Below are 25059 nucleotides of genomic sequence, written 5' to 3'. Positions count from 1 at the left end.
GCAAGAAAGGTCGCATCCCCCCCGAAGGAAGACAAACGGACTGCAGGCGAGCCGCGTCTGCAAGGCAGCGCCGCCACTTCCAGATCATGAAAGTTGTATTTTCTTCCCAATTACACATGATAATCATACATTACAGATACTTTCAAACTGGTGCAAACTTATTTGTGCAATCTTCTGCCATGGTGAGATCTTTTATGCACATTTATAATGATGTGAGGAATGACTGCTTCTGGCTTTTGGGTTGATTTGGGGCTGTTTTTGTTTTGTTGCTGGAATAGAAATGGGATCAAAACTGCGTACATCTTTGGCAGGCATTGAGATAAAATGGCATCCATGATACATGCCTGGGCACGGAACTCTCAGGACACTACTAACTGCTTCTCCCTGCCATCCACTCGCATGAAAGAAAAGGTTTTGCGTTGCAACATAGGAGACACTGAGACCATCACAAAGGATTCGATCTGTTGTTAAAGATTCCAGACAGTAGTTAAGTTAGGAATGGAAATATTGTCGTATGTTGCCTTCCTCCTGAGGTATATGCAGTTTATATGGCATATATGCATTCACAGAGAATCATGGTGCAATTTACTCAGTGTCCACACAGAAGAGCTGATTGGTTTTGGTAATTGATTTCCAATTTCAAATCTATCATACTGCATGTTAAAACCACGTGCTAAGTGATAGAATTTCTAGCATAACATCCTTTGTGGCTATAACTTGTAGCTCGCAGCAATGAAGCAACTGTTTTCTATCATGCATTTTTAAGCTTGGAGAGATTTCAACAATCTTTGGCAAACTGCAATCTCTGTCTCCCTGGTAACAATAAACTTTAGATTTGTGTTAAACAAGAAGCATTGGCCAATCAGGGCAACAGAAGACTAAATGTTGTCATTATTTCAAATACTTATTTACTGTTCAGTCTATTATAAAATTGCTACACAGAACACTCTGGTCTCAACATTAATTTAACTCATAATAAACTTTGACTTATTTCTCTCCATTCCTTTCTGGAACAAAACATAGACTTGACAGGAAATAAGATTTTATGTTTATCTGGGGTACAGTTTTCCACTGGTGTTGACAGCAACATGGCCACAAAAGGTTTAACAGAAGCTTTGTTTCTGATCAGTAACCTTCATCTTTATTTGTGATTCTAGCATTCACTGGGAAGGAGAGGGAAATCAGTTTCATTGCACACTCTGCTAAATTCTCTAAATGTCATTATGTGTACAGTCAGCTGACACCAGAAATGTATAGATGTGGCTATTCTCTTCACCACTGGCATTTGTGGTTGCACTATCAGTGGCAGAAGAGTGTTCGACCTAAGATGTTAACCTTGGATCTCCTTCCAAGAATGCTGCCTGACATCCTGAGGACATCCAGCATTTTCTACTTAGTCTAGTTTAGTTTAGTTTAAAGATACAGTGTGGAAACAAGCCCTTCGGCCCATTGGGTCCACACTGACCAGTGTTCCCCACACATTAACACAATCCGACACACCCTAGGGATATTTTTACATTCATACCAAGCCGATTAACCTACAAAGCTGTACATCTTTGGAATGTGGGAGGAAACCAAAGATCTCGGAAAAATCCCCATGGGGAGAATGTACAAACTCCTTACAGAGAGCACCCCTAGTGGGGATCAAGCCTGGATCCCTGGCGCTGTAAGTGCTGTAAGGCAGCAACTCTACCCCTGTGCCATCGTGCCACCCCTATTTAAAATATTCATGGTCAAAGTGCATTTCCCAAAATGGTCTTAAATTTGCAAATATTATTGATTATCGGAGAGTGCCAAGCATGTAGTTGGAGCATTTTTAGACTGACGACATGAAAACATTGTACCTGCTTTGAAGACCGAAAAGGTTCTGGAAGCACTCAGGTTAACACATGTGAAATATAGGAGGCCATCAAATATGGAATTACTTTTGGTTGGTGGCAATGTTCAACGTCAGTGAACCCAACAAGGCCTCCCAGAGCCATCTTCAACATTATGCTCCACTTGTAGTTTATTGGCAGCTTGCTACTGTAATATAGTGCAGTTACCAATGCAATGGAGGACTCGCAGTTACTAATGTGGTTAACTCAGGCGGCCACAGTGGTGGAGCGGAAGGGGTGCTGCCTTACAACATTTGCAGTGCCAGAGGCCCGGGTTGATCCAGACTACGATTGCTGTCTGTACAGAATTTGTATGTGACCACGTGGGTTTTCGGCAAGATCTTCGGTTTCCACCCACACTCCAAAGACGTGCAAGTATGTAGGTTAATTGGCTTGATGTATGTGTAAAATTGTCCCTAGTCTTAATGTGTGGGGATCGCTGGTCGGTGCGGACTCGGTGTGGCCGATGGGCCTGTTTTCACACTGTATCTCTAAACTAAACTAAAACTAAACTAAACTCGTGCACAGCAAATATCCCCCATGACAAAGAGAAACATGAGTAGCTAATTTATTCTGGTGTTGTTTCCTAAACAACTTCCAATGGTGCATTTAAGGCTGTTGCTAACATGACTCCATGCATGTTATTGTAGAAGTGCGAGGTGTATGGACACCGTAAAAGAACAAATCGGTAGCTGGCGTGTGCCTCTTTTTCTCCTCCGATTGAGAAAATTCTTACCTCACTTCATAAGTATGTGAAATGTGGCTCTAATTTCAAGTGTGAAAAGTGTTAATGCACCCAAAACTAATTGAGCATGCCACTGAATACCACTCTGGAAATCAATTTAAATCATAAGTTGTAGACTGCTTTAAAATCACCAATCTGGCTAGTTATTATGTTTGTCTATCTGTATCAATATTGTGTATCTTCTGGAAAATTTGCAATGAATAACTGTCATTAATTTTACCCATTTCATAATTTACGGGAAAAATAACAGATGCACCATATTAATCAGTATTCTGCAATGTTTGAATCATGTTCTGCCTGGCAATTCAATTGCATAATATTTCTTAATATAGATTTCTTCCTTGCTATGCATTTGACCATGAATCTTTTCCAGAAGTAAAGCATTTCCTTTGCTGGCTTTACCTTGCAGTAAAAGTTATTCCCTTGTCATGTATCATCTATACACTGTAAATGGATCAATTATAATCATGTATTGACTTTCTGCTGACTGGTCAGCACGCAACAAACGCTTTTCGCTGTAGTTTAACTTAGTTTCGTTCAGAGATACAGCACGGAAACAGGCTCTTCGGCCCACCGATTCTGTACTGACCAGCGATCCCCGCACATTAACACTATCCTACACACACTGGAGAGAAGTTACATTTATACCAAGCCAATTTACTTACATACCTGTACGTCTTTGGAATGTGGGAGGAAACTGAAGATCATGGAGAAAACCCACGCAGTCACAGGGGGAGAATGTAAAAACTCTTTACAGACAGCACCTGTAGATGGGATTGAACCTGGGACTCCGGCGTTGCAAGTGCTGTAAGGCAGCAACTCTACCGTTGCTCCACCATGCGCCCTCTAAGTACATCTCGGTACACGTGACAATAAACTAAACTGAACTGAACTGAATTTCCAGGTTGCTTTGAATCACTTGAAAATTCCTTTTGTGAACCACTCTTGCGTCCCTGATATAATTTCTGTATCGGAGCTGCACATTATTACCTCTATTCTTGTACGCAACCCCCAGCCGTCGTGAGCTCTAAGTTCCCTTGATCTTTCCGCTGACCCCGTGATGCCCTCCTAGTCGATGTCCCAGCCTCTGATCTCCTACTGCTCCCTCTCAAGCTCCGATTACTTTCCCCATCAAATAACAACAACGCTGGCTATCAGAGTCCTAATCCATGTCTCCCCCTCTCTCATCACTCTGGGCCCCCTGAAGCACCTGAGCTTCTCCCCTGGGCTTGAGCAGATCAGATGGCAGATTGTCCAGTGTATGTTGTGATTGAGGCCTGACTGAAACTTGATGCAATGGGTCAATGACCAAAATCCCGCCAGGCTTGCAGTTATGTGCCTAACGGCGTGCTTGAGTTGATTATGCAAATATTATGGCATTAAAGTGAATCCTAATCTTACCGTCTCACTCTATTTGCATAATTTCCAACAATAGTTGCTACGTTATCAGGTAAGTTCTGGAAAGTTTTGTTCTTTTACTATCCAAAGTGGAGAATTTTACAGCTGGGTTGAATTAGTTCAGCCGTACCGAGATTGGGATATGTACTCTTCGGGATATCCATTACCAAACTGCTCTGTGGTTATATGAGAGGACGATTGAAACACTTTCCATTGGAAAAAAAACGGCATTCATAAATCACCAGTGGAAAGGACAGTGTGGATTGTGTATGTTACCATACAATTAGGCTGATCCCATCTCTTAAGTCTGGCTCATCACAGTGCAAAACCATTCAGTGGGGGGGAAGTCAGGGTCCATCCGAATGCTGCAGAAATGTTGCTCCATGGAATCCAAAAAAGTGTCGAAACAATGTGCTCTAACTGGACCCAGAACGCAAAGGCAATCTTGATTTACACATATGCATGCCATTCACAAACAGCAGTGGTGCAACTCTGTGAAACATTTTCATCATAAAACTTTTGCCGTTGAAAAATTTCCAAAAGGTTCGCCCTTTAATTTCTCTTGAGGGTTTACAGTTGTCCTGCATAATTTAAGAATTGAAGATCAAACACAGAATTTTAAGGCTGTTGTCATAAAGAATAGGAGTAGAATTAGGCCATTCGGCCCATCAAGTCTACTCCACCATTCAATCATGATTGATCTATCTCTCCCTCCTAAACCCATTCTCCTGCCTTCGCCACATAACCTCTGACACCTGTATTAATCAATTGTCTGGAGATCATTTACATGGTGTCAGTCAGCATGAAATAACACACTGCGGCCGTATATCGGGCTTTATTTCTGTTTGTCAGTTTAATTTGTATCAGCATGGCTCACTCGTGCTGAAAGCTAGAGCAGTTCATCTTCGATTCTGACATCGGGGAACGATGGAGGCGTGGGTTCGAATCACACTTCTGACACCATGTACATGTTTATGTTACACAGGTCTGGAGTTTAAAGTCATCTTTAATTGTAACACATAGTATAGCGGTACAGCAGGTTGTTAGTTGCTAATGCCCCCGTCCCACTTAGGAAACCTGAACGGAAACCTCTGGAGACTTTGCGCCCCACCCAAGGTTTCCGTGCAGTTCCCGGAGGTTTTTGTCAGTCTCCCTAATTGTCGAAAGTGGTTTCCGCTTCTTCTATGTTCCAGCGATTATTTCAAAAAATTAAAAACCGGCCGCGACTAAAAATAGGTTGCCGTTTTAAAAATCGGTAATTTTTTAGTCGAGGCCGGTTTCAATGCTAGTTGAAGGTGGTTGCCAGAGGTTGCAGGTGGTTGCCGGAGGTTGCAGGTACCTCCGGGAACCTCCTGGAACCTCCGGGAACGGCACGGAAACCTTGGGTGGGGCGTAAAGTCTCCAGAGGTTTCCGTTCAGGTTTCCTAAGTGGGACAGGGGCATAATTCATCATCACCGCTTCCAAGACTAGTTAATGTAGGAAGTGGGTGTTAATATAAAGTATTCAGTAAGGTGGGGTTAGTGATGCTACTCTACCATGATTGGTTCACATGCAATAACCAATCTACACTATGCTTTGTATGAATGATGGGGTTAAAATGTAGGTTAAGGGAATCTAAGGTGGCTCAACAAGGCGACATTTTACTGACCTGTAGTAGAGATAGGTGTGATTTATGTACCATTTAAATCATGCCTTGCCTGCTTGGCACCACTTTCTCATTTCTTCTGTCGGAAAGCATCACTCCCTCCTCCCCAAAGGTCACCTCTCTACTTTCACTACTATTGAAACACAAAAGTCAGATGAGCTGAATGGTGGGTGTTGATGCAGCAGCAGTCTGCAGCTGCGCTGAATGGAAGGGCAGGAAGCATAGGTTATGCCATTCATTTAAATGGTGTTAACGATCCTTTAGTTTAGTTTAGAGATACAGCATGGAAACAGACTCTACGACATACCAAGTTCACTGCAACTAATTATCACCCATTCACAATAGTCGTCTGATATCCTACTGTCTGCAGCTCCTTACAAACCAAAACCAATTTACAGAGGCCAATTAACCTACAAATAAGCACGTATCTGGGATGTGGGAGGAAGTCAGAGCATGCAGAAGAAACTCATGCTGTCGCAGGGAGAATGTGCAAACTCCACACAGACAGCACCTGAGATCAGGATCAAACCCAGGTCTGTGACACTGTGAGGCAGAAGTTCCTCCAGCTGTGCTACTGTGCTAAGTGAGAATAGGTGCCAAAGTTAACTTATTTTTCTACATTTTACTTTATCATGGTGTTTTAATTTATATTAAGGAAATACGTACATGTATACATCTTCGAGCCAGTTTAAAATATCTGTATCAAATTATTCAAAACTTTTAAGACAGTTTTAGTCCGTTAGTGGGGGACTTGATAGAGGTCTTTAAAATGATGAGAGGGATAGACAGAGTTGACGTGGATAAGCTTTTCCCACTGAGAGTAGGGAAGATTCAAACAAGGGGACATGACTTGAGAATTAAGGGACAGAAGTTTAGGGGTAACATGAGGGGGAACTTCTTTACTCAGAGAGTGGTGGCTGTGTGGAATGAGCTTCCAGTGAAGGTGGTGGAGGCAGGTTTGTTTTTATCATTTAAAAATAAATTGGATAGTTATATGGACGGGAAAGGTATGGAGGGTTATGGTCTGAACGCAGGTATATGGGACTAGGGGAGAATACGTGTTCGGCACGGACTAGAAGGGTCGAGATGGCCTGTTTCCGTGCTGTAATTTTTATATGGTTATATGGTTATTAACAAGGTGTCAGAAGGCCATCATTGCACTAAAACAATTGGCAGTAAGGTTATATGACCAGAGGCTTGGTTCACTCTGCTTAGCTTGGTTTAATTACCAGTTGTTTTGTTTAGAGATACAGCATGGAAACAGGCCCTTCACGCTGACCAGTGAACACCTATACACTAGTATTATTATTATTAAATTGTATAGTCATTATTGTTTATTATCAAAATCATTATTATTAAAATCTATTAGTACTATTAAAGCTTCTCCTCTTACCTTAAACCTATGTCCTCTGTTTTTTTTATTGTCCTACTCTGCGTAAAAACCACAATGCCTTCATCCATTCTATCCCCCTCACAATTTTGTACACTTCTATAAGATCACCCCTCATCCTCCTGCGCTCCAAGGAATAGAGACCTCTCGCTATAGCTCAGGCCCTCGAGTCTTGGCAACATCCTCGTAAATTTTCTCTGTGTACTTTTCAGCTGAATGACATCTAACATATACCATGGTGACCAAAACTGACCACAATATTCCAAATGCGGCCTCACGATCGTGTCAAAACAGCTGTAACTTCTATACTCTATACCCTGAACAATGAAGGTCAATGTACCAAATGCCTTCGTGACCACCGTATCTATCTGTGAAGCCACTAGTTTCAGGGAAGATTCAAGATTCAAGATTCAAGATTCAAGATACATTTAATTGTCATTTGGACCCCTTGAGGTCCAAACGAAATGCCGTTTCTGCAGCCATACATTACAAACAAATAGACCCAAGACACAACATAATTTACATAAACATCCATCACATCGCTGTGATGGAAGGCCAAAAAAAACTTATCATGACCAAAAAAAACAAACTGATCAGTACACTGAACAGCAATCAACAGATGTGCATCTCAATGTTGCTGTGTTGCTCCAGTAATCTAAAATTAATTTCAAAATCAATGACCTCAATTCCAGCATTCATCTTAACACTACTTTATGAAACAATGAAACAGGATGAGGGAACGCCGATTGGAAATGCTGACTATTAAAACAATGCAAAATTATTCTTTGATATTCAACCAACATACGAAACTACCGGAAAGAAAACAAGTGGCTTTCACTATTTGATGTCTGGGACTGAATGAAAGCAAAGTCTGAAAAATCCTAACAGCATGTGGTATTTAGTTTTAAAGTTTTGTAACCTGTAGCCAAGTGTGTGATGAAAGAATAGGCCTTGTGCCAGAGGTCTGCATCTTGAAGGAACATCCAGCAGATACCTGTTAAAAATAATCTGATATATTGAATGGTTAAATACATTCCAGATTACCAACATTACATTTGAATATGTGTGCTCTTGTTTCATTATCCATGATGGGATTTGTTTTGGGATTTATATTCATTGCATGTTTATTCTTATGCTGTTAGATACAATTAAATGCATGAAATAAATCGTGGTTGCGAAGTAAATCATTATTTTACATAAATAATTACACCGACTTTCTTATTAAATTAGGAGTACATGATCATCAGCATGAAAAAATTATCACCATATCAGAGGATGGGTCTGTGCAGAGTCCACGATTTCCTCAGAGTTATCCTCGGGATGTTGTGCTGGTGTGGAGGCTAATAGCAGCTGATGACAATATGCAAATACAACTCACCTTCGATCAAAGGTTTGGACTTGAGGAACCCGAGAACGGACTTTGCAAGTGAGTGTCTCTTTCTGAGAAGAATAATCCAGCTGTTGACAAAGAATCAGGTTGTTGATAGGAGGTGAACTCAGAACTCCATGACATGAGAAGATTCCACATATCAATTTAAGGGAAGCCGTCAAGCTAAAATCAGGCACTAAAAAATATTATTCACTATTTCTGAGGGGAAAATACATATTGTGCTTAACTGACATGCAAACACATAGGGTTAGGTTCTCCTATTGCTGGCAACGTTCTTGGTGCTTGTAATGTGTCTGCAAACCCACTGCCAACTTATGGATCCTGGTTATGGCTGTCAAGACTTGATATATGGATAAGAAAGGTTTAGAGGGATGTGGGCCAAAAGTGGGCCAGTGGGAGTAGCATAGATGAGGCATCTGAGTTGACATGGGCATGTTAGGCCAAATGGCCTGTTTCCGTGCTGCATGACTACCTTCTCCAAATCTAATCTGATTACATTTGAAGTCCCATTGACCTTCCCCTGATGATGCCAATTCCTCCAATGCCCCAGTGGTTGGATTTGTCCTTTCTTTTGGTTTCCCTTACCCTGATATTCCTTTCTTTGCTATCACTTCCCTGACTCTTTTGACCAAACTTTCCATCCATCTCAATATTCTCTTTATCTCATTTCACACCCTTCCCATCCCAGTAAACAATGTCCATCTGACTTCTAACTGCACCGTTGTAGAGGAAAGGCCTTTCTGTATTTCTTGCAAGTCAGGCTACATATCACGAATAATAACTTGTGCCTCATTCAATGCAATATTGTTGCCATGGATCTACTACTGTCCACACAGACCCACTCTCACCTACTCCCCACCCACACCCTCTACCGTTTGCACAGTTTTGAATCAAAGTGTTTTTTTAGACAATGTAATCTTTGATGCCAGAGGTCTGCATCTGTAAGCATTTGTATTTTTTCTGTGTTTGATTTCTGAGGTGGCTTCAATCCTTCAAGTTTAATGCACAGTCTCTGAAATGTGTTCTTCAATCTCCCTGGTACCATTTCCCTCTGAGTTACCAATACCATTTTATATTTGAAATATTCCTATCACAGATTATTAATCTAGGAATCTTTTAATAAATGAATTCATCCAGTTTGGGGAATAAAAACAGAACTATCTTTTTATTGCCAATAAGAAGGGTTTCGGCCCGAAACGTTGCCTATTTCCTTGACTCCATAGATGCTGCTGCACTCGCTGAGTTTCTCCAGCATTTCTGTCTACCCTCTATGTTCATAGTTTACCAGTAAATGTGAGACCATTAAGTAGTTTTAAAATTCTTATCCTTATTTGAAGTTGATAGAAAGGAATTGAAATGATGCAATGGACAAATGTTTACCTCGCTCTTTTTATCTCATTATCAATTCTCATAAATAAGATAGACACAAAATGCTGGAATAACTGAACTGGTCAGGCAGCATCTCTGAAGTAAAGGAATAGGTGATGTTTCGGGTGGAGACCCTTCTTCAGGCCGAGATTCAGGAGAGAGGGACACTAGAGATATGAAAGGGTACAAAGAACAACTGAATGAAAGGTATGCAAAAGGAAAAGCCAGCAACAATGATCAGAGAAATGTGGAGCCAAGATAGTGCATTGTTGATTGTGGAGAAGGTGATAACGACTGAATAATAACAGTGAGACAAATCAGGCCAACAGTAATACAGGCCAACAATAATACTAGTTGGACGACTATGGTGGGGGAGGAACAGAGAGAAAGGGAATGCAAGAGTTACTTGAAGTTAGAGTAATCAATATTCATATGGTTGGGTTGTAAGCTGCCTCAAATGTAAGATACATCAATTCCTGAACAGAATTCCGGAAGTGGCGGTGCTGGTGAACGGCTGCGGCTCGCCTGCAGTCCATTTGTTTTTACTTTTTTGTGTTGTTTTTTTCGTTTTGTTTAGCTAAGTTTTTGGTTTTAGGTTGTGTTTATGTGTGTGGGGGGGGGTGTTGAAATAGGGCTTGCTGTCTCTCCCTTCGGGGGAATGTGACTTTTTTGTCGTATCCCCCTTCTCTGCCTCCGTCTTCGATGAGGCCTAATGGCGGAGCTGGCGGCCTCGAGGCTCGCTCCCATGAAGGCGACCCAGCTCGGGGCTGGAATGGCGCTCCAACGGCGCGAGGGGCTGTGGCTCTGGCGCTCCCGTGAGGAGACCCAACCTTTTTTTTCTCGTCGGGTTTCCGTTGTCGTTGGGGCCGCAACGAGGCGGCCTCCAAACAGGAAGAAGCCGGGGCCGTCGCGGGGCTGGGACTGAGACGCGCTGCTCCTGTGCTGGGGGAGGCTGCTGCTGCGGGTCCGGAGCTCCCTGGAGAGAGACCGCTTTTTCGGGGCTCCTGCAACGGCGAATTCTCCCGCCCGTGTTGCGGGGTTGAAGAGCTCCTGGAGCGGGGCCTCACTACACCGGGGAATGGCCGGGACTTTGCGAGCGCACACCGGGGGCTCCAACATCAAGACCCGGTGTGCGACCTCGCACCACCCGGCGTGGCTTCAATGGCGCGCCAGCCGGGGGCTTTGACTTTGACTCTGACATCGTGGGGTACGCCTGGGCAATTTCGCGAGGCTGAGACGCTCACGTGACGTGAGGGCGACCCGGCTCGGGGCTGGAACGGTGCTCCGGTGGCTGAGGCAGCGTTCTGGCGGCGGCGGCCTGAGTCCGGGGTTCGGCCGCGGGCCAGTGGACGACATCGTCAACAGCTGTGTCCGCTGGACTGGAGGGCGGCAGCTTCGACCACCCCGGGCCGCGGTGTTTGAACCGGCCCATTCGCGGAGCTCGGTGAGCCGCGGGACTGAATTTACCATCGCCCGGTGGGGTATCGCCTCAGCGCAGAGGGAGAAGAGGAGGGAAGAGACTGCAGCCCTAAGATTTTTGCCTCCATCACAGTGAGGAGGTGCTTGGTGGACTCACTGTGGTGGATGTTAATTTGTGTTTACTGTCTGTTCTGTTGTTTATTATTGTATTATTGTATGTATGGCTGCAGGTAACGACATTTCGTTCAGACCGTAAGGTCTGAATGACAAATAAAGGATCTAATCTAATCTAATCTAAAAACACAGATCATTGGAGGAAACATTGCCATTGTAGGAAACATCTATTCAAATCTTCCTGCTCCATTTCCTCTCTGGTCACTCACTAAATTTCCCATTGGGCTAATAATTTGATTAGCATTTGTGTTATGGTATTACACCTTAGTTAACAATCTATTTGTGAGACTACTCGAAGCCCTCTGGAAGTCCATACAAGAAGTATCCAAATATATTTCTCTCTTTAACATTTTAGTTGGTCTACAAGCTTTTCAGTTGTGCTCTTTGGGTATTTCCTACACTTTACAAATCTATGCTGAATCATCCTGAGCAGCAGGAACCTTCCAAGATATTCAGTCACTCTGATTTAAAAGAGAAGAGAGGAATGCACTTGGTCCCCACTGGTTCTGAGCATCTAAAATCAATTTAGCTCTTCCAAAGGCCATAGGCAGATGGAGCCCTTTTCTAAATGTCCTGACCCCCAAGAGTGCACACAACACATCATTGCCAAAGCAGTGGTTTCGGGGAGACCTGATATCTTCTGCAAGCAGACTTCTAAACATACACCTCTGTCTAGACTACTCTGCCTGCGGAGGTGAATGCCACCTACACCTTAACTTTTGTTTCCAGATAATTTCATTTCACCCCATTAAGGATGGATGTGGAGGCTTTGGAAAAAAGCGCAGAGGAGGTTTACCAGAACAATGTCTGGATTAGTTACAGGGAGAGGTCGGACAGACTTGGATTGTTTCCTCTGGAATGCCAGACGTTGTGGGGAGACCTGATAGAAGAACATAAAATTATGAGAGGCATCGCCATCCAAAACCTTTTTCACCAAGATGAAAAAAAAACATACTGGAGGGTATAGCTTTAAGTTGACCTAGGCAAAGTTTAAAGTAAATGTGTGGGGCTTTAAACAGAGAGAGGTGAGAGCTTGGAATATGCTGCTGGGGTTAGTGGTTGAGGCAAATATGATAGAGTTCTTTTAAGACACATTTGGGATAGGGATATGGAGTATGTGCATGCAGATAAGAGTTAGTCTTGGCATCGGGTTCAGCATAGACATTATGGGCCAATGGACATATTCTTCATGTTCTGTGATCTATGTTCTATGTTCTATTTCAAGCAGAAGCATATGATTTATAATGTATCACAGTTTGCAGCTCACTGTCAAAGATGCTCTCTACTTCCCTTTTGAATTTCCCTTGAGACCTGGTGTCATCTGAAGCCCGACAATGGTAGTAAAGAAAGCAAACTCAATGCTAGCATTTATTTCTAGAAGGCTTGTATACAAAAACAGGGATGTAATGTTGAGGCTCTATAAGGTGCTGGTAAGGCCACATTTAGAATATTGCGAGCAATTTTAGGCACCATATCTGAGGAAAGATGTGCTGGTTCTGGAGAGGGCTCAGAGGAAGTTTACAAGATTGATCCCAGGATTGAATAGGTTAACCTATGATGAGCGTTTGTCGGCACTGGGCCTGTACTCGCTGAGGTTAGAAGAATGAGGGTGGACCTCATTGAAACATACAGAATAGTGAAAGGCTTGGATAGAGTTGATGTGGAGAGGACGTTTCCACTAGTGGGAGAGTCTAGGATTAGAGGTCACAGCCTCAGAATTAAAGGGCGTTCCTTTAGGAAGAAGATGAGGTGAAATTTCTTTAGTCAGAGAATGGTGAATCTGTGCGATTCTTTGCCAGAAGGCTGTGGAAGGCAAGTCAATGGATATTTTTAAGGCAGAGATAGACAGATTCTTGATTTGTACAGGTGCCAGAGGTTATGCGGAGAATGCAGGAGAATGGGGTAGGAGGGAGAGATAGATCAACAATGATTGAATGCCAGAGTAGACTTGATGGGCCGAATGGCCTAATTCTACTCCTATACCTTATGACCTTATGACCTAGACATAGACACAGAAAATAGGTGCAGGAGGAGGCCATTCGGCCCCTCGAGCCAGCACCTCCATTCATTGTGATCATGGCTGGTCGTCCCCTATCAATAACCGGTGCCTGCCTTCTCCCCATGTCCCTTGACTCCACTAGCCCCTAGAGCTCTATCTCTTAAATCCATCCAGTGACTTACTCCACTCCCTCTTTCCATATCCATCCTGGGTGAGTTTTTTCTCACTTAAATCCTCCCCACTAAGCTGTGGCCTCTGTGGTACAGGGAACATTTTCATAAATTCACACTTACTCTCTGACCCTTGATGCGTGAAAATAGTTTTTAGCACTCTTCCAATTACCGTCTTAACTGCAGTGACCTCCACACCTTTATTGCGTAAGAAATCTGTGGCCCCATGGGGAGTCTGGACTTCGCCCAGGACTGTCTTGGGAACTTGATTTTTCTCTGCATCTAGAAGATAGGGGGAGTATCCGACTGGGGTTGGACAGGCTAGATGCAGGAAGTGTTCCCTCCAGGACAACACCTTAAGGATAAAGGGGACCCTTGATGTGTACCTCTGGAGAACGATAGTTGATATATTTAAGAGGGAGACTCCCTGAATATCATAGCACTACTTCCAATTGATGGAATGCAAACCGATCATAGATAAAATCATATTTTCTTGTTTCTAAAGTTTGTTTGTTCAGCTCCCTGCTCACTTGGGCAGGTCATGATTCCGATCCAATCTTGCCCGCTGTGCCGTTTGGCAGTCTGGTAGGCACAGAGGGGTGTTGCTTCATTCTTTGACTATGAAGCTTTACCCAGGCTCCTGAGCACAATGCTGAATGATATGACTATCCAAGGAAGAATGGCATTGGGATTATCGAAGTGAGATATTGTTGCCTCAACTGGTTTGGGGATTCTGGGGTATTTGTCTGAGTGTCTCACTTTCTTTCTTATCTGGAGACACAAGAAACTGCAGATTCTGAAATCTGGAACAATAAAAAGTGCTGGAGGAATTCAGTAGGACTGACAGCATCTGTGGAGGAAGTGGACGTTTCGGGTCGGGACAATTCTTCAGGCTGCTGGATCAAGGGGGAGAAGTTGGAAAAGAGAGATGGGGATGGCACAAAGCCTGGCAAGTAATAGGTGAATACAGGTGAGGGGGTTTGATCTGTTGAATGCTCCACCACTTTGATATTTTGAGGGCATGGACATAGAAACATAGAAACATAGAAAATAGGTACAAGAGTAGGCCATTCGGCCCTTCGAGCCTGCACCGCCATTCAATATGATCATGGCTGATCATCCAACTCAGTATCCCATACCTGCCTTCTCTCCATACCCCCTGATCCCTTTAGCCACAAGGGCCACATCTAACTCCCTCTTAAATATAGCCAATGAACTGGCCTCAACTACTTTCTGTGGTAGAGAATTCCACAGATTCACCACTCTCTGTGTGATAAATGTTTTCCTCATCTCGGTCCTAAAAGACTTCCCAGCAGTAGGTGAGGCAGGAGAAAAACGATGGAGGTTATGGAAGGGGAGGAGAAAACCACCAATGATGATGAAATATCCTCCCTTGATATGTTATCAGTGCAGAAATTCTCCTCACTCTACAGCAAGAGATTGAGGCATAGAACGTAGCAATATCATTACACATTGACACCACATGGTTTAGTTTAGTTTCGAGACAGCACGGAAACAGGCCCTTCGGCCCACCGTCCACATCAACCAGAGCTGCCTGCACTAGGGACAATTTACATACACACCAAGCCAATTTACCTACAAACCTTGTATGTCTTTCGATTGTGGGAGGAAACTGAAGATCGCGGAGAAAAACAACGCAGGCCACGTCCAGACAAGCATCCGTAGTCGGGATCGAACCCGGGTCTCCGGCACTGCTAGCACTCTAAGGCAGCAACTCCACCACTGCACCACTGTGGCGCTTTTAGATTTCCAGGGACAGGCTCCAGTGCTTGGTGTCACCTCCACTTTATTACCAGCAGCGGGCATTGCCCAAACTTGCATCTACAAACATCTTGGAGGCACATTTCTATCAGGCAATATACCAGGCACAGTCTTCTGCTTCTCACTCCCACAACACAACACTGAAAGCATCACCAATCCATCCTTCCAATAAATGAGCTCAAAGTTGGGGTGCACCACAAATCTACAACCAATATGAACCGTGACAAATGAAAAAAAAAGAGAAAAATAATCAACACTAGAGTATATCTCTCATGCTCTGCTCCTTAATTAATCTTCCTCACTCCCACATCACGAGCTAAGAAGTCAAATAAGGATTTTGTAATATTACAAAGTTTATACACCAAATAAACTAATCTGAAGCAAACCGAAATATGAGCATTCATCGATATATATGTTAATTAACCCCACATACTCTTGTTTGGTGACTACTTTCCAAATTGGTTGCTTCCCCTGCTTCAAGATACAAGAAAGAAGATACAAGATACATTTATTTGTCACATGTGCCAGCTGGAACAGTGAAATGTAATTACCATACAGCCATACAATAAAAATAAAGAACACAGCACACATAAAAACATCCCCACACAGCAGAATCAAACGTTTCCCACTGTGAGGGAAGGCACCAAAGTCAGTCTCTTCCTCTAATGTTCCCCAATGTTCACCCGTGGTCGGGACCTCCCCGAGCCCTCCGCAGTCGCCGCAACGGGCGGCCCGATGTTTGGGCCCGCTTGCCAGGGTGATGTAAGTCCGACGTTGGGGCTGGCGGACCTCCACAACGGCCTGGACATCAGAGTCGGCCAACTCCTACCGGAGTCCGCGGCTCCCCAAAGTCCGCAGGCCGCGCTGGGCGGAGATGCAACACTGGCGGCCCTCGGCAAAGGGCCCCAGGACTGCGTTGAAAGCTCTCCCAAACCGCAGTTCCACGATGTTGGAGCAGTGGCCCAATGCTCCGGAGCTTCAAACGGCGATCCAGGTATGCATCACCCGCTCCGCAGTGAATTAGTCGCTGCGCCACCACTGTTGTAGGTCTGGTCCGGTTATCGGTCCCCTGCAGGAAAGGCCGCTCCGATCCAGGTGGTAGGCCGCTAGGAGGGGGGCGAGGACGCGACTCGGAGAAATAGTCGCGTCCCTGCCAGGAAGCGACTGGGAAACAGTTTCCCCCTTACCCTACCCCCCTCCCCCACATAAAAAAGTCAAAGATTCCCCCATAAACAAACTTTAAACTTCATCTACTGTGACTACTACCGAGCTTGTAGAAGTCTCTGCTTCAGACAGTGGGGCAGCCGGTGGTTATGAATGTTGACATCAAAATTTGTTTAGTTTAGTTTAGCTTAGTTTATTGTCACGTGTACTGAGGTACAGTGGGAAGTTTTTGTTGTGTGCTAACCAGCCAGTGGAAAGACAATACATAATTACAAACGGGCCACTGACATTGTACAGATACATGATAAGAGAACAACGTTTAGTGCAAGGTAAAGAGAGCAAGGTCCGATTTAAGATAGTCCGATTGTAGTTCAGGACTGCGTGCTGGTTGTGGTAGGATGGTTCAGTTGCCTGATAACAACTGGGAAGAAACTGTCCTTGCATCTGGAGGTGTGCGTTTTCATGCTTCTATCCCTTTTGACCGATAGGAGAGGGGGGAAGAGGGAGTGGCCAGGGTGCGACTCATTCTTGATTATGTTGCTGGCCTTGCCGAGGCAGTGTGAGGTATAAATGGAGTCAATGGAAGGGAGGTTGGTTTGTGCGATGATGGTCTGGGCTGCGTCCACAATTCGCTGCGATTTCTTGATCTGAACCAGGTTGGGGACTGCACCTTTGAAGTTTTTTTTCTTATTTATTCACTTTTTGAGGTATTTGGTAGCAAGGCCACTTTCATCGTTAAACTCTGTTTAACCCTTGAGAAGACGGTGGCGAGCCACCCCCTTGATCTGCCGCAGATCTTCTGGTGAAGGTTTTTTTTTCTCATTTATTCACTTTTTGAGGTATTTGGTGAAGGCTGTAGGTATTAGAACCAGCCATGGTGAAGGAATGATATCTTTCCAAGACAGGGTGCCAGGTTAGTTGGACGAGAACCTTCTGCTGCTTTTGTGATAGAGGTGTTTTTGGGGGTGTTACAAATGAGTATCCTGCAAGTTTAACGCTGTATTTTGTGAATCTCCCATAATGCAGCCTAAATGTAATGATGGAGTGTAGATTGAGTGTTAATGCTAATCCATTCAGATTGGTTATTTTCTCTGGCATGTTATTGTTAGTCTTGAGAACTGTGGGCACTGCACTCATTCGGAGACGCAGAGAATATTTTGTCAACATGCAAATGAAAATCAGGTTGGTGATGTGTAGGAAGGAACTGCTGATGCTGATTTACACCGAAGATAGACACAAAATGCTGGAGTAGCTCAGCGGGACAGGCAGCATAGAAACATAGAAACATGGAAACGTAGAAAATAGGTGCAGGAGGAGGCCATTCGGCCCTTCGAACCAGCACCGCCATTCATTGTGATCATGACTGATCGTCCCCTATCAATAACCCGTGCCTGCCTTCTCCCCATATCCCTTGACTCCACTAGCCCCTAGAGCTCTATCTAACTCTCTCTTAAATCCATCAAGTGACTTGGCCTCCACTGCCCTCTGTGGCGAGGAATTCCATAAATTCACAACTCTCTGGATGAAAAAGTTTTTTCTCACCTCAGTCTTAAATTACCTCCCCTTTATTCTAAGACTGTGGCCGCTGGTTCTGGACTCGCCCAACATTGGGAACATTTTTCCTACATCTAGCTTGTCCAGTCCTATTATAATTGTATATGTTTCTATAAGATCCCGCTCATCCTTCTAAACGCCAGTGAATACAAGCCTAGTCTTTTCAATCATTCCTCGTATGACAGTCCTGCCATCCAAGGGATCAATCTCGTGAACCTACGCTGCACTGCCTCAATCACAAGGATGCCCTTCCTCAAATTAGGAGACCAAAACTGTACACAATACTCCAGATGTGGTCTCACCAGAGCCCAATACAACTGCAGAAGCATCACTGGATAGAAGGAATGGGTAATGTTTCCGGTCGAGACACGCTCAGTTTGAAGAAATCACCATTCCTTCTATCCAGAGATGCTGCCTGTGCCACTGAGTTACTCAAGCATTTTCTGTCCACCAGATTGTTGATGTTGTGTCTATTTTGACTGGCTTGCCTTGCCTGACAGAATGTTCTATTTTACTTCGGAGTCACGTGAGTGACTACGTGAAGACCCCGCCAGTATGCATGTGTGTCATATCGTCTATCGCATTGCATTACGACTGGCAGGGTGGGGGGACGTGATTTTCCTGCCAGCAACAGACCTGAGGTAAGTTTTTAAAAAACATTTCAGGCTTAAATCTTCTTGCGGGAACCTCTACTTAGAGGTCCTGCTAAAAGTCCGGGGCGAAGTCAAGTCAAGTCAAGTTTATTTGTCACATACACATACGAGAAGTCGGGACGAAGGGTAGACCCCAGTCACGAACTTCAGGGAACCTTGGTCACGGGGAATCCCGCCCACGGACCTAGGCGCTCAGAAGACCGCGGGAAGCAGGTAGCGAGCGCCGGTAGAACGAGCGGCTTCATATTGGTGGAGAACCCACTCGGGAGACCATGGAATACGGGGAGTGGACGGCGGTGGATTCGCCTTTGAGCCGCTGGCAGTAAAACCAGCGGCTTCATATTGGTGCCGGGGGCACCTAAAGAACCTGCTCCGTAGACTGGGATGCGAGGAGCGGACGGCAGTAAGTCACCTACTGAGCCGCTGGCAGTAAAACCAGCGGCTTCATATATACCCCCCCACCTCTCCGAAGCAGGATATACCCGCCCCCTCCTCCCCTTCCCCTGACTTTGTAAATCGCGGCTATCCCTTTTATAGGGACCGCGGGGATATCCCGGCTGCAGTTACTGCGGGGATACCCAGATCGGTGACTGGAGAACATCACGGAGAAGCCCTGCTATAAGGGACCGCAGAGAAAAAGCTCGGGGGAGAAATAACCCGCAATGGAAGCCTTTCTACAAGGACCACAGAGGGAACCCCAGCTGTAACAAACCACCAGGAGACCAGGCTCGGGAGGAGCGTTGCCCCGCAGCAGAAGGTTTTAAAAAGGACATGCAGGTAAATTCCTTATTCAAAGGTTATTTTGTGCTATTCTGTGAGAATATGTTACAGGAATGGACCGCATCCAGACTGACTGCGGAGGACCGCGGAATTGCGGGTAGTCAGGGCAGTCAGCAGCGGTAGACTGCACCTGGATCGCTATTGATCAGCAGTCTCCGATCTGGCACCTGCATAGTCGGAATCGACAACAGACTGGTGGGAAAGCCAAGCAGAAGTCGGACAGGCCGAAGACTCGGACGAGTCGGGCTGTGAAGACTCACCGCCGGCGGGAGCAACTGTGATCGCATAACCCGCATGGAGCGGTTGATGGAGCAGAAGCTACAATGTGACATGCTCCGGGTATATGGAGTCTAGTCACCATGGGGTCCCAGGACGCCCATGGCAGCACCTTATTGAGGGCTGCATAATGCATCTCCCTCGACAGAGGGGAGCATTAGGAGTCACTTCTGGGCTGACTCTGAAGACAGGGGTTTGGCTGAAGATACAACAAGTGTGCAGGGGGTGCAGGAACAAAACTACCAGCAGCAGGAGCTCGACGAGTGGCCATCGGGTTCAGGAAGGCCACTTCAACACGCAAGACCTCACATCTTCGACGGCAGCACCCCTACGCACCCACCAGCAAACCACGATGCACTGAAGCTGGTGAAAGCTTGAAGGCTGTACAACCAGAACAAAGGTCTTTTTTAGGCCACAGCCCAGAACGGCCTTCCTGGAAGATGCGCCAGCCCCGTATTGGAGCTCCTCTACCTCCCAGGAGCAGGTGCAAAATCATGCACACATGCTTGAGGCAGCTCCTGGTCGGGTTGCATAAGTCCTCTCATTCGGGTAAAGGTATGGAACCACATCGATGATGTCTCCTGTCACGGATACGTTGGTAATATTAAACTGGTTTGAATATTTACACTGGTTTGGGATAACATAAGATTAGTTTATACTGCACACAGGTATGGTTGGAGTTGCCTTTCAAGGCAGGCTCACAAGAATGGGATGTGGACTGATCATTGTCAACAGCCTCAACCCGCATGTACAGTATAGATATTTCTGAATAACTTCAATGTGATCATTTCCGCTCACAGGGTTTGAAATTTAACTGGATGAGGCAACGATACACTCAGTTCGTTGCAAAATGGGCTAACTCCAGTTTCCAGATTATTTACCAAATCGCTAATATCAGTGCTTCAACTGCACAAAGCTAACAAATAAGTGGCATGGCCAATCTGGATGATATTGAACATACTGTATTTTACTAAATTAGCCTTATCAGCAACATAGCTATATTTGAGAAATTGGTTCTCACCCGTCCAGTTAAATTTAAATTAAGTTGATACCAACTGAAACTATTGATTATTGGGATACAATCATCCATTTATTTGTCTGGGATCAGCTCTAAGACAAAAAATTAGACCTCTGCTATTTTTAGCTGAAACTATCAAAGTCACAATGATGGACAGCTTTGCTCCACTAAAACCTCTTATCCGTAAATCTTCAGTCGTTTCCAAACTGATGCTATTGCCCAAAGATGGGTAATTTACTAATACCATCTCTAGTTACGGAGGCAGATGGGATTAGCATGAGTTATCAAGTGTTCAGTCATGGTATCAACTGCCAATGGACACCAGGTGCATTCTGTGCATTAAAGGGTGTGTGGATATGCATAAACTGCATGCCTAAGTCCAAGGTGATACACTTGGTGGTGGTATATGTTAATCACAAAGGTACAATCAAATCAAAGTATCCGGTGATAGTTTTACCAAACCGCATTTAGCACTGGTGTATTATTATCCAAAATCAATGACAACACAGAATGAATGTGTGATCACAAAGTATTTAATGACATTGTGGATCGATGGAACACTAACTATTGAGATGCTTGCATCCAGGCTCAATCAACAGTGAACGAGCCATATAGTGGCGAAGGGTGCATTCTCGCTACACTAGGGAGGAATGTTCTTTTATGTCTTCCTCCATTTGGCCTCAATAGACGGGTCTTGCAAAATTCAGCAAGATTCCCGCTTCCGTGTTTTCATAGTGCCTGCCTGGGTTATATACCTATGGCTCCCGCTGAGGCGAAGAATGAGCATAAAACCTTACATAGTTATTTCCGGATAAAAAATATGCTGGTTCAGTTGTGATGTTGAAACCATCCTCTGCATGATATAATCAATTCATAGACTTACTGACTCTGAGAGATCGTTCCTGCTGCTCGGGTTGTCAAACCATAAGCATTAGGAGTGCTCACTACAGATTGCAGGGATAGCACCAAATAGCAGCAATCTGCATAGGAGATGGGAAGCATTGTTTATGCTTCCTTACGTTTAACTCGGCACGGATGACTGACACATTAAAATTCAGTTTTATGGGATAATAACATTAAGTTAATATTCCATTACTGTGCCTGAAGTACCTCCTCATCATTTGGCTGCTGAGAACATAAACCACTCTGTCCAGTCTCACCCTCTGACATCTAGAATATGAAGGTATCATCAACTTAAAACCTCCCAGGTTTAGGGACGCAGAGATATGGGTTGTTAACATTGTACTACGTCATTTCACCGATGGGCACCAGCAACATCCCTGTCCATGGTCATACTCACGCCATGGCACTGAGTACAGCGCTATGGGTTCAGTCATTACTACACTGGATAGGATGATCATATCTGCGGGCTATAATAACATGTTTTGTTTATGATTAGTCAAGCAGATTAGACAGAGACACAAGACCAAACTAGATGTTGCATATCCCATGGACCTTGGGTTGTGTGTGATCACGCATCCACACCAGTATGCCAAGGTTCCCAAGAGCCTTATAGACTCTGACAGCTATATTGTTAGTTACATAAAATCTTGTTAGAAGTAATCACTACAAACCTTCTCCGGATGATTATATGGGTCTGGCATATACAGGAGTGTACATTGACATTGAGTCTCATTCCACCAGGTCCGCTATACCTCAGCAGCAGGGATGGACCACATCCTAGCAGTTGCAGGATGGTCAAACTATTGATCTGTCAAAATATTCAGAATAAACCTATTTCCAGATCAGGGGTATTGCCAACTCTATGTTAGGTATGGTTCATACTTCCTCCAGCTTGAGGAAGGTTACTATTGCCACTATTATTCATTAATAGCATCAACATGTCTATATCTACTGTATGTCATGTCTGAATGCATTCTTAATGTTCACTGATCATTGGCCTACTGATGCAGTGTATGACGTCTGGACTCGTTTCCACGGCATGAAATCACAGAGCTTTAAAATCTTCACGTAGTCACTCATGTGACTCCGAAGTAAAATAGTACGAGAACTTACCAGTTTGAAGTTTGATCTTTATTTTATGATGAGTAACGTTGAGGGATTACGTGCCCTCCACGCCCACCCTCGATCATAAAGTTCAACTGGTATCCTATTTCTCTAATCTTACTATGTTCAGTTCATTTACTGTTGTCTGTGATTTCACACCGCTGCTTTGAAGATTGACACGCATGCGTACTGGTGGGGTCTTCACGTAATCCCACAACGTTACTCCTAATAAAATAAAGATCAAACTTTAAACTGGTAAGTTCTCGTTTAATCTTACTATTTTACTTCAGTAATCCAACATTCTCCTGCTGCGTTCCTTGTTGATAGTTGAAAGGCTGTGCAGTGTGAGGAGGTGACTTGTTTGCCACAGGCTACCCATCTTTCGAGCTGTTGTTGTGGCCCAGTAACAGATTTTGTTGGTCCAGCTGGGTATTCAGTCAATGATCATGCCTGGTATATGGACGATGGGGGACATGAGTGTCAAGGATACACTGTTAGCCTTTTTCCTATCGGAAGTCCGCACTCTCCAGCAGTTCACAGAATCTTAGTATACAGTAGGTGGGTGTTCAACTGTCAAGTCAGTACTGGCTCAATACAAAAGCCATCTAGCTAATCCTTACTCCCCCTCTTTTTGCCAGAGCTCTGCCAATTCTTTTCTTTCAAGTACTTATCCAGATCCATTTCAAACAATTGAGTCTGTCTGCATGGCTCCATCTGGCAATGCATTCCACAACCTAATGGCTTGCTGTGTAAAGAAATTTCCCTCGTGTCACTTTTTATTCTTATACCAGTCATATTTATTTTCTCTCCTCTGGAGTCCATGGGAACTTAACCTTCAAGAGCAAGGTACCATGCTGAACCTTGACAAATGCCTTGCTGACAATGTCTACAAATCTACCCGCATCATGCTTTTTAGTTACATCTTTAAAAACCCATGTTGATCATCCCTAATCAACCCTTGTCTATCTAAATGCCTATATATTTTAGAATATCCCCTCAGAATACTCTCTAGTAGCTTTCTGACCACCTGCCTACAGTTCCCAGGCATATTCTTGCAGCCCTTCAAAACATTTGTCAACCACCAGTTTTTTGCACCACATCTGTATTTAATGACGACTCATATATTTCAACTAAGGCACCAGTCATTTCTTCTCTAGCTTCCCACAGTGTCCTCAGATATATCTGATCAGGCCTGGGGGATTTGTCTAACTTTATGCACGTTACGACATTCAGCGCCTCCTCGACTGTACTACTGACTGCCCTCAAGACACTTCCATTGACTAGCCCAAGTTCCCCGGTCCCCGATATTCATCCATACTGAAGTCCATCTCAGTTGCCAGGCGAAGTCCATCACCTGCCTCAGTTCTGCATTGGATCCCACCCCCATTTAAACCCACCTGTGTAGAACTAGCAAAGCTGCCCACTCGGATATTGGTTCCCCTCTATGACAAAATAGGTGAAGGTGGTCAGACTGAGGACACTGGCCCGCAGAATGTCTGTAGCAATCCTGGAGCTGATTGACCTCACAAACAACTTCCTTTGGGTAAAATAGACGTAAAATGCTGGAGTAGCTCAGCGGGACAGGTAGCGTCTTGTCCAGCTGAGTTACTCCAAGATGTTGCCTGTCCAGCTGAGTTACTCCAAGATGTTGCCTGTCCCCCTGAGTTAATCCAGAGATGCTGCCTGTCCGCCTGAGTTACTCCAGAGATGCTGCCTGTCCCGCTGAGTTACTCTAAGATGTTGCCTGTCCTGCTGAGTTACTCCAGCATTTTGTGCCTATCTTTGGTTTAAACCAGCATCTGCAGTTCCTTCCTACACATTTCATTTGGGTGAGATATGACTTTAACAGAATAGTTCCCAATTGGTGCTCTTTGCATACAGTAACCCGAGGTTCATGCATGCCACCAACAGTCTTCATGTCAATGGCAGTCACTAACTTTGGCTCTGGAATTCAGTAGTTTGATCCGCAAGTGCGATGAGATGTGGGGCCAGCAGTGTGATGAGATGCAGAGCTGTGAACGGCTCCCGGTGAAACCCAGAGTGAGTATCATCGCGCAGATTATTGGAGAGGACCTGTCACTTGGAAGAAGTACTGACAACGCCTTCCATGATTTTGCGAAGGCTGAAAGGCACCAAAGGAAGACAGACAATGTTGGATACGCTCAGCAGGTCAGGCAGCATCTTCAGAAAGAGGTACAGGGTTAATGGTTCAGGTTGAAATCTTCATTAGAACTGAGAAAAAGAGAAAA

General features: G+C 44.5%; 1 protein-coding gene across 3 annotated transcripts in view; it reads left to right on the top strand.

Annotated features, from left to right (window-relative positions):
* Positions 1 to 25059, top strand: part of pdgfc (platelet derived growth factor c) — a 263449-nt gene that overhangs the window by 108861 nt on the left and 129529 nt on the right. For all 3 annotated transcript variants that reach the window (XM_055645730.1, XM_055645722.1, XM_055645735.1), the window contains one exon: positions 8287 to 8482. In XM_055645730.1, coding sequence (XP_055501705.1) covers positions 8287 to 8482 — 196 coding nt within the window. The remainder of the gene's footprint in view (positions 1 to 8286; positions 8483 to 25059) is intronic.

This window comes from Leucoraja erinacea, chromosome 1 (assembly GCF_028641065.1).
Source record: "Leucoraja erinacea ecotype New England chromosome 1, Leri_hhj_1, whole genome shotgun sequence".
NCBI lineage: Eukaryota > Metazoa > Chordata > Chondrichthyes > Rajiformes > Rajidae > Leucoraja > Leucoraja erinaceus.
Note: the sequence above shows the minus strand (reverse complement) of the source record. Positions and strands in the feature narration are given on the sequence as shown.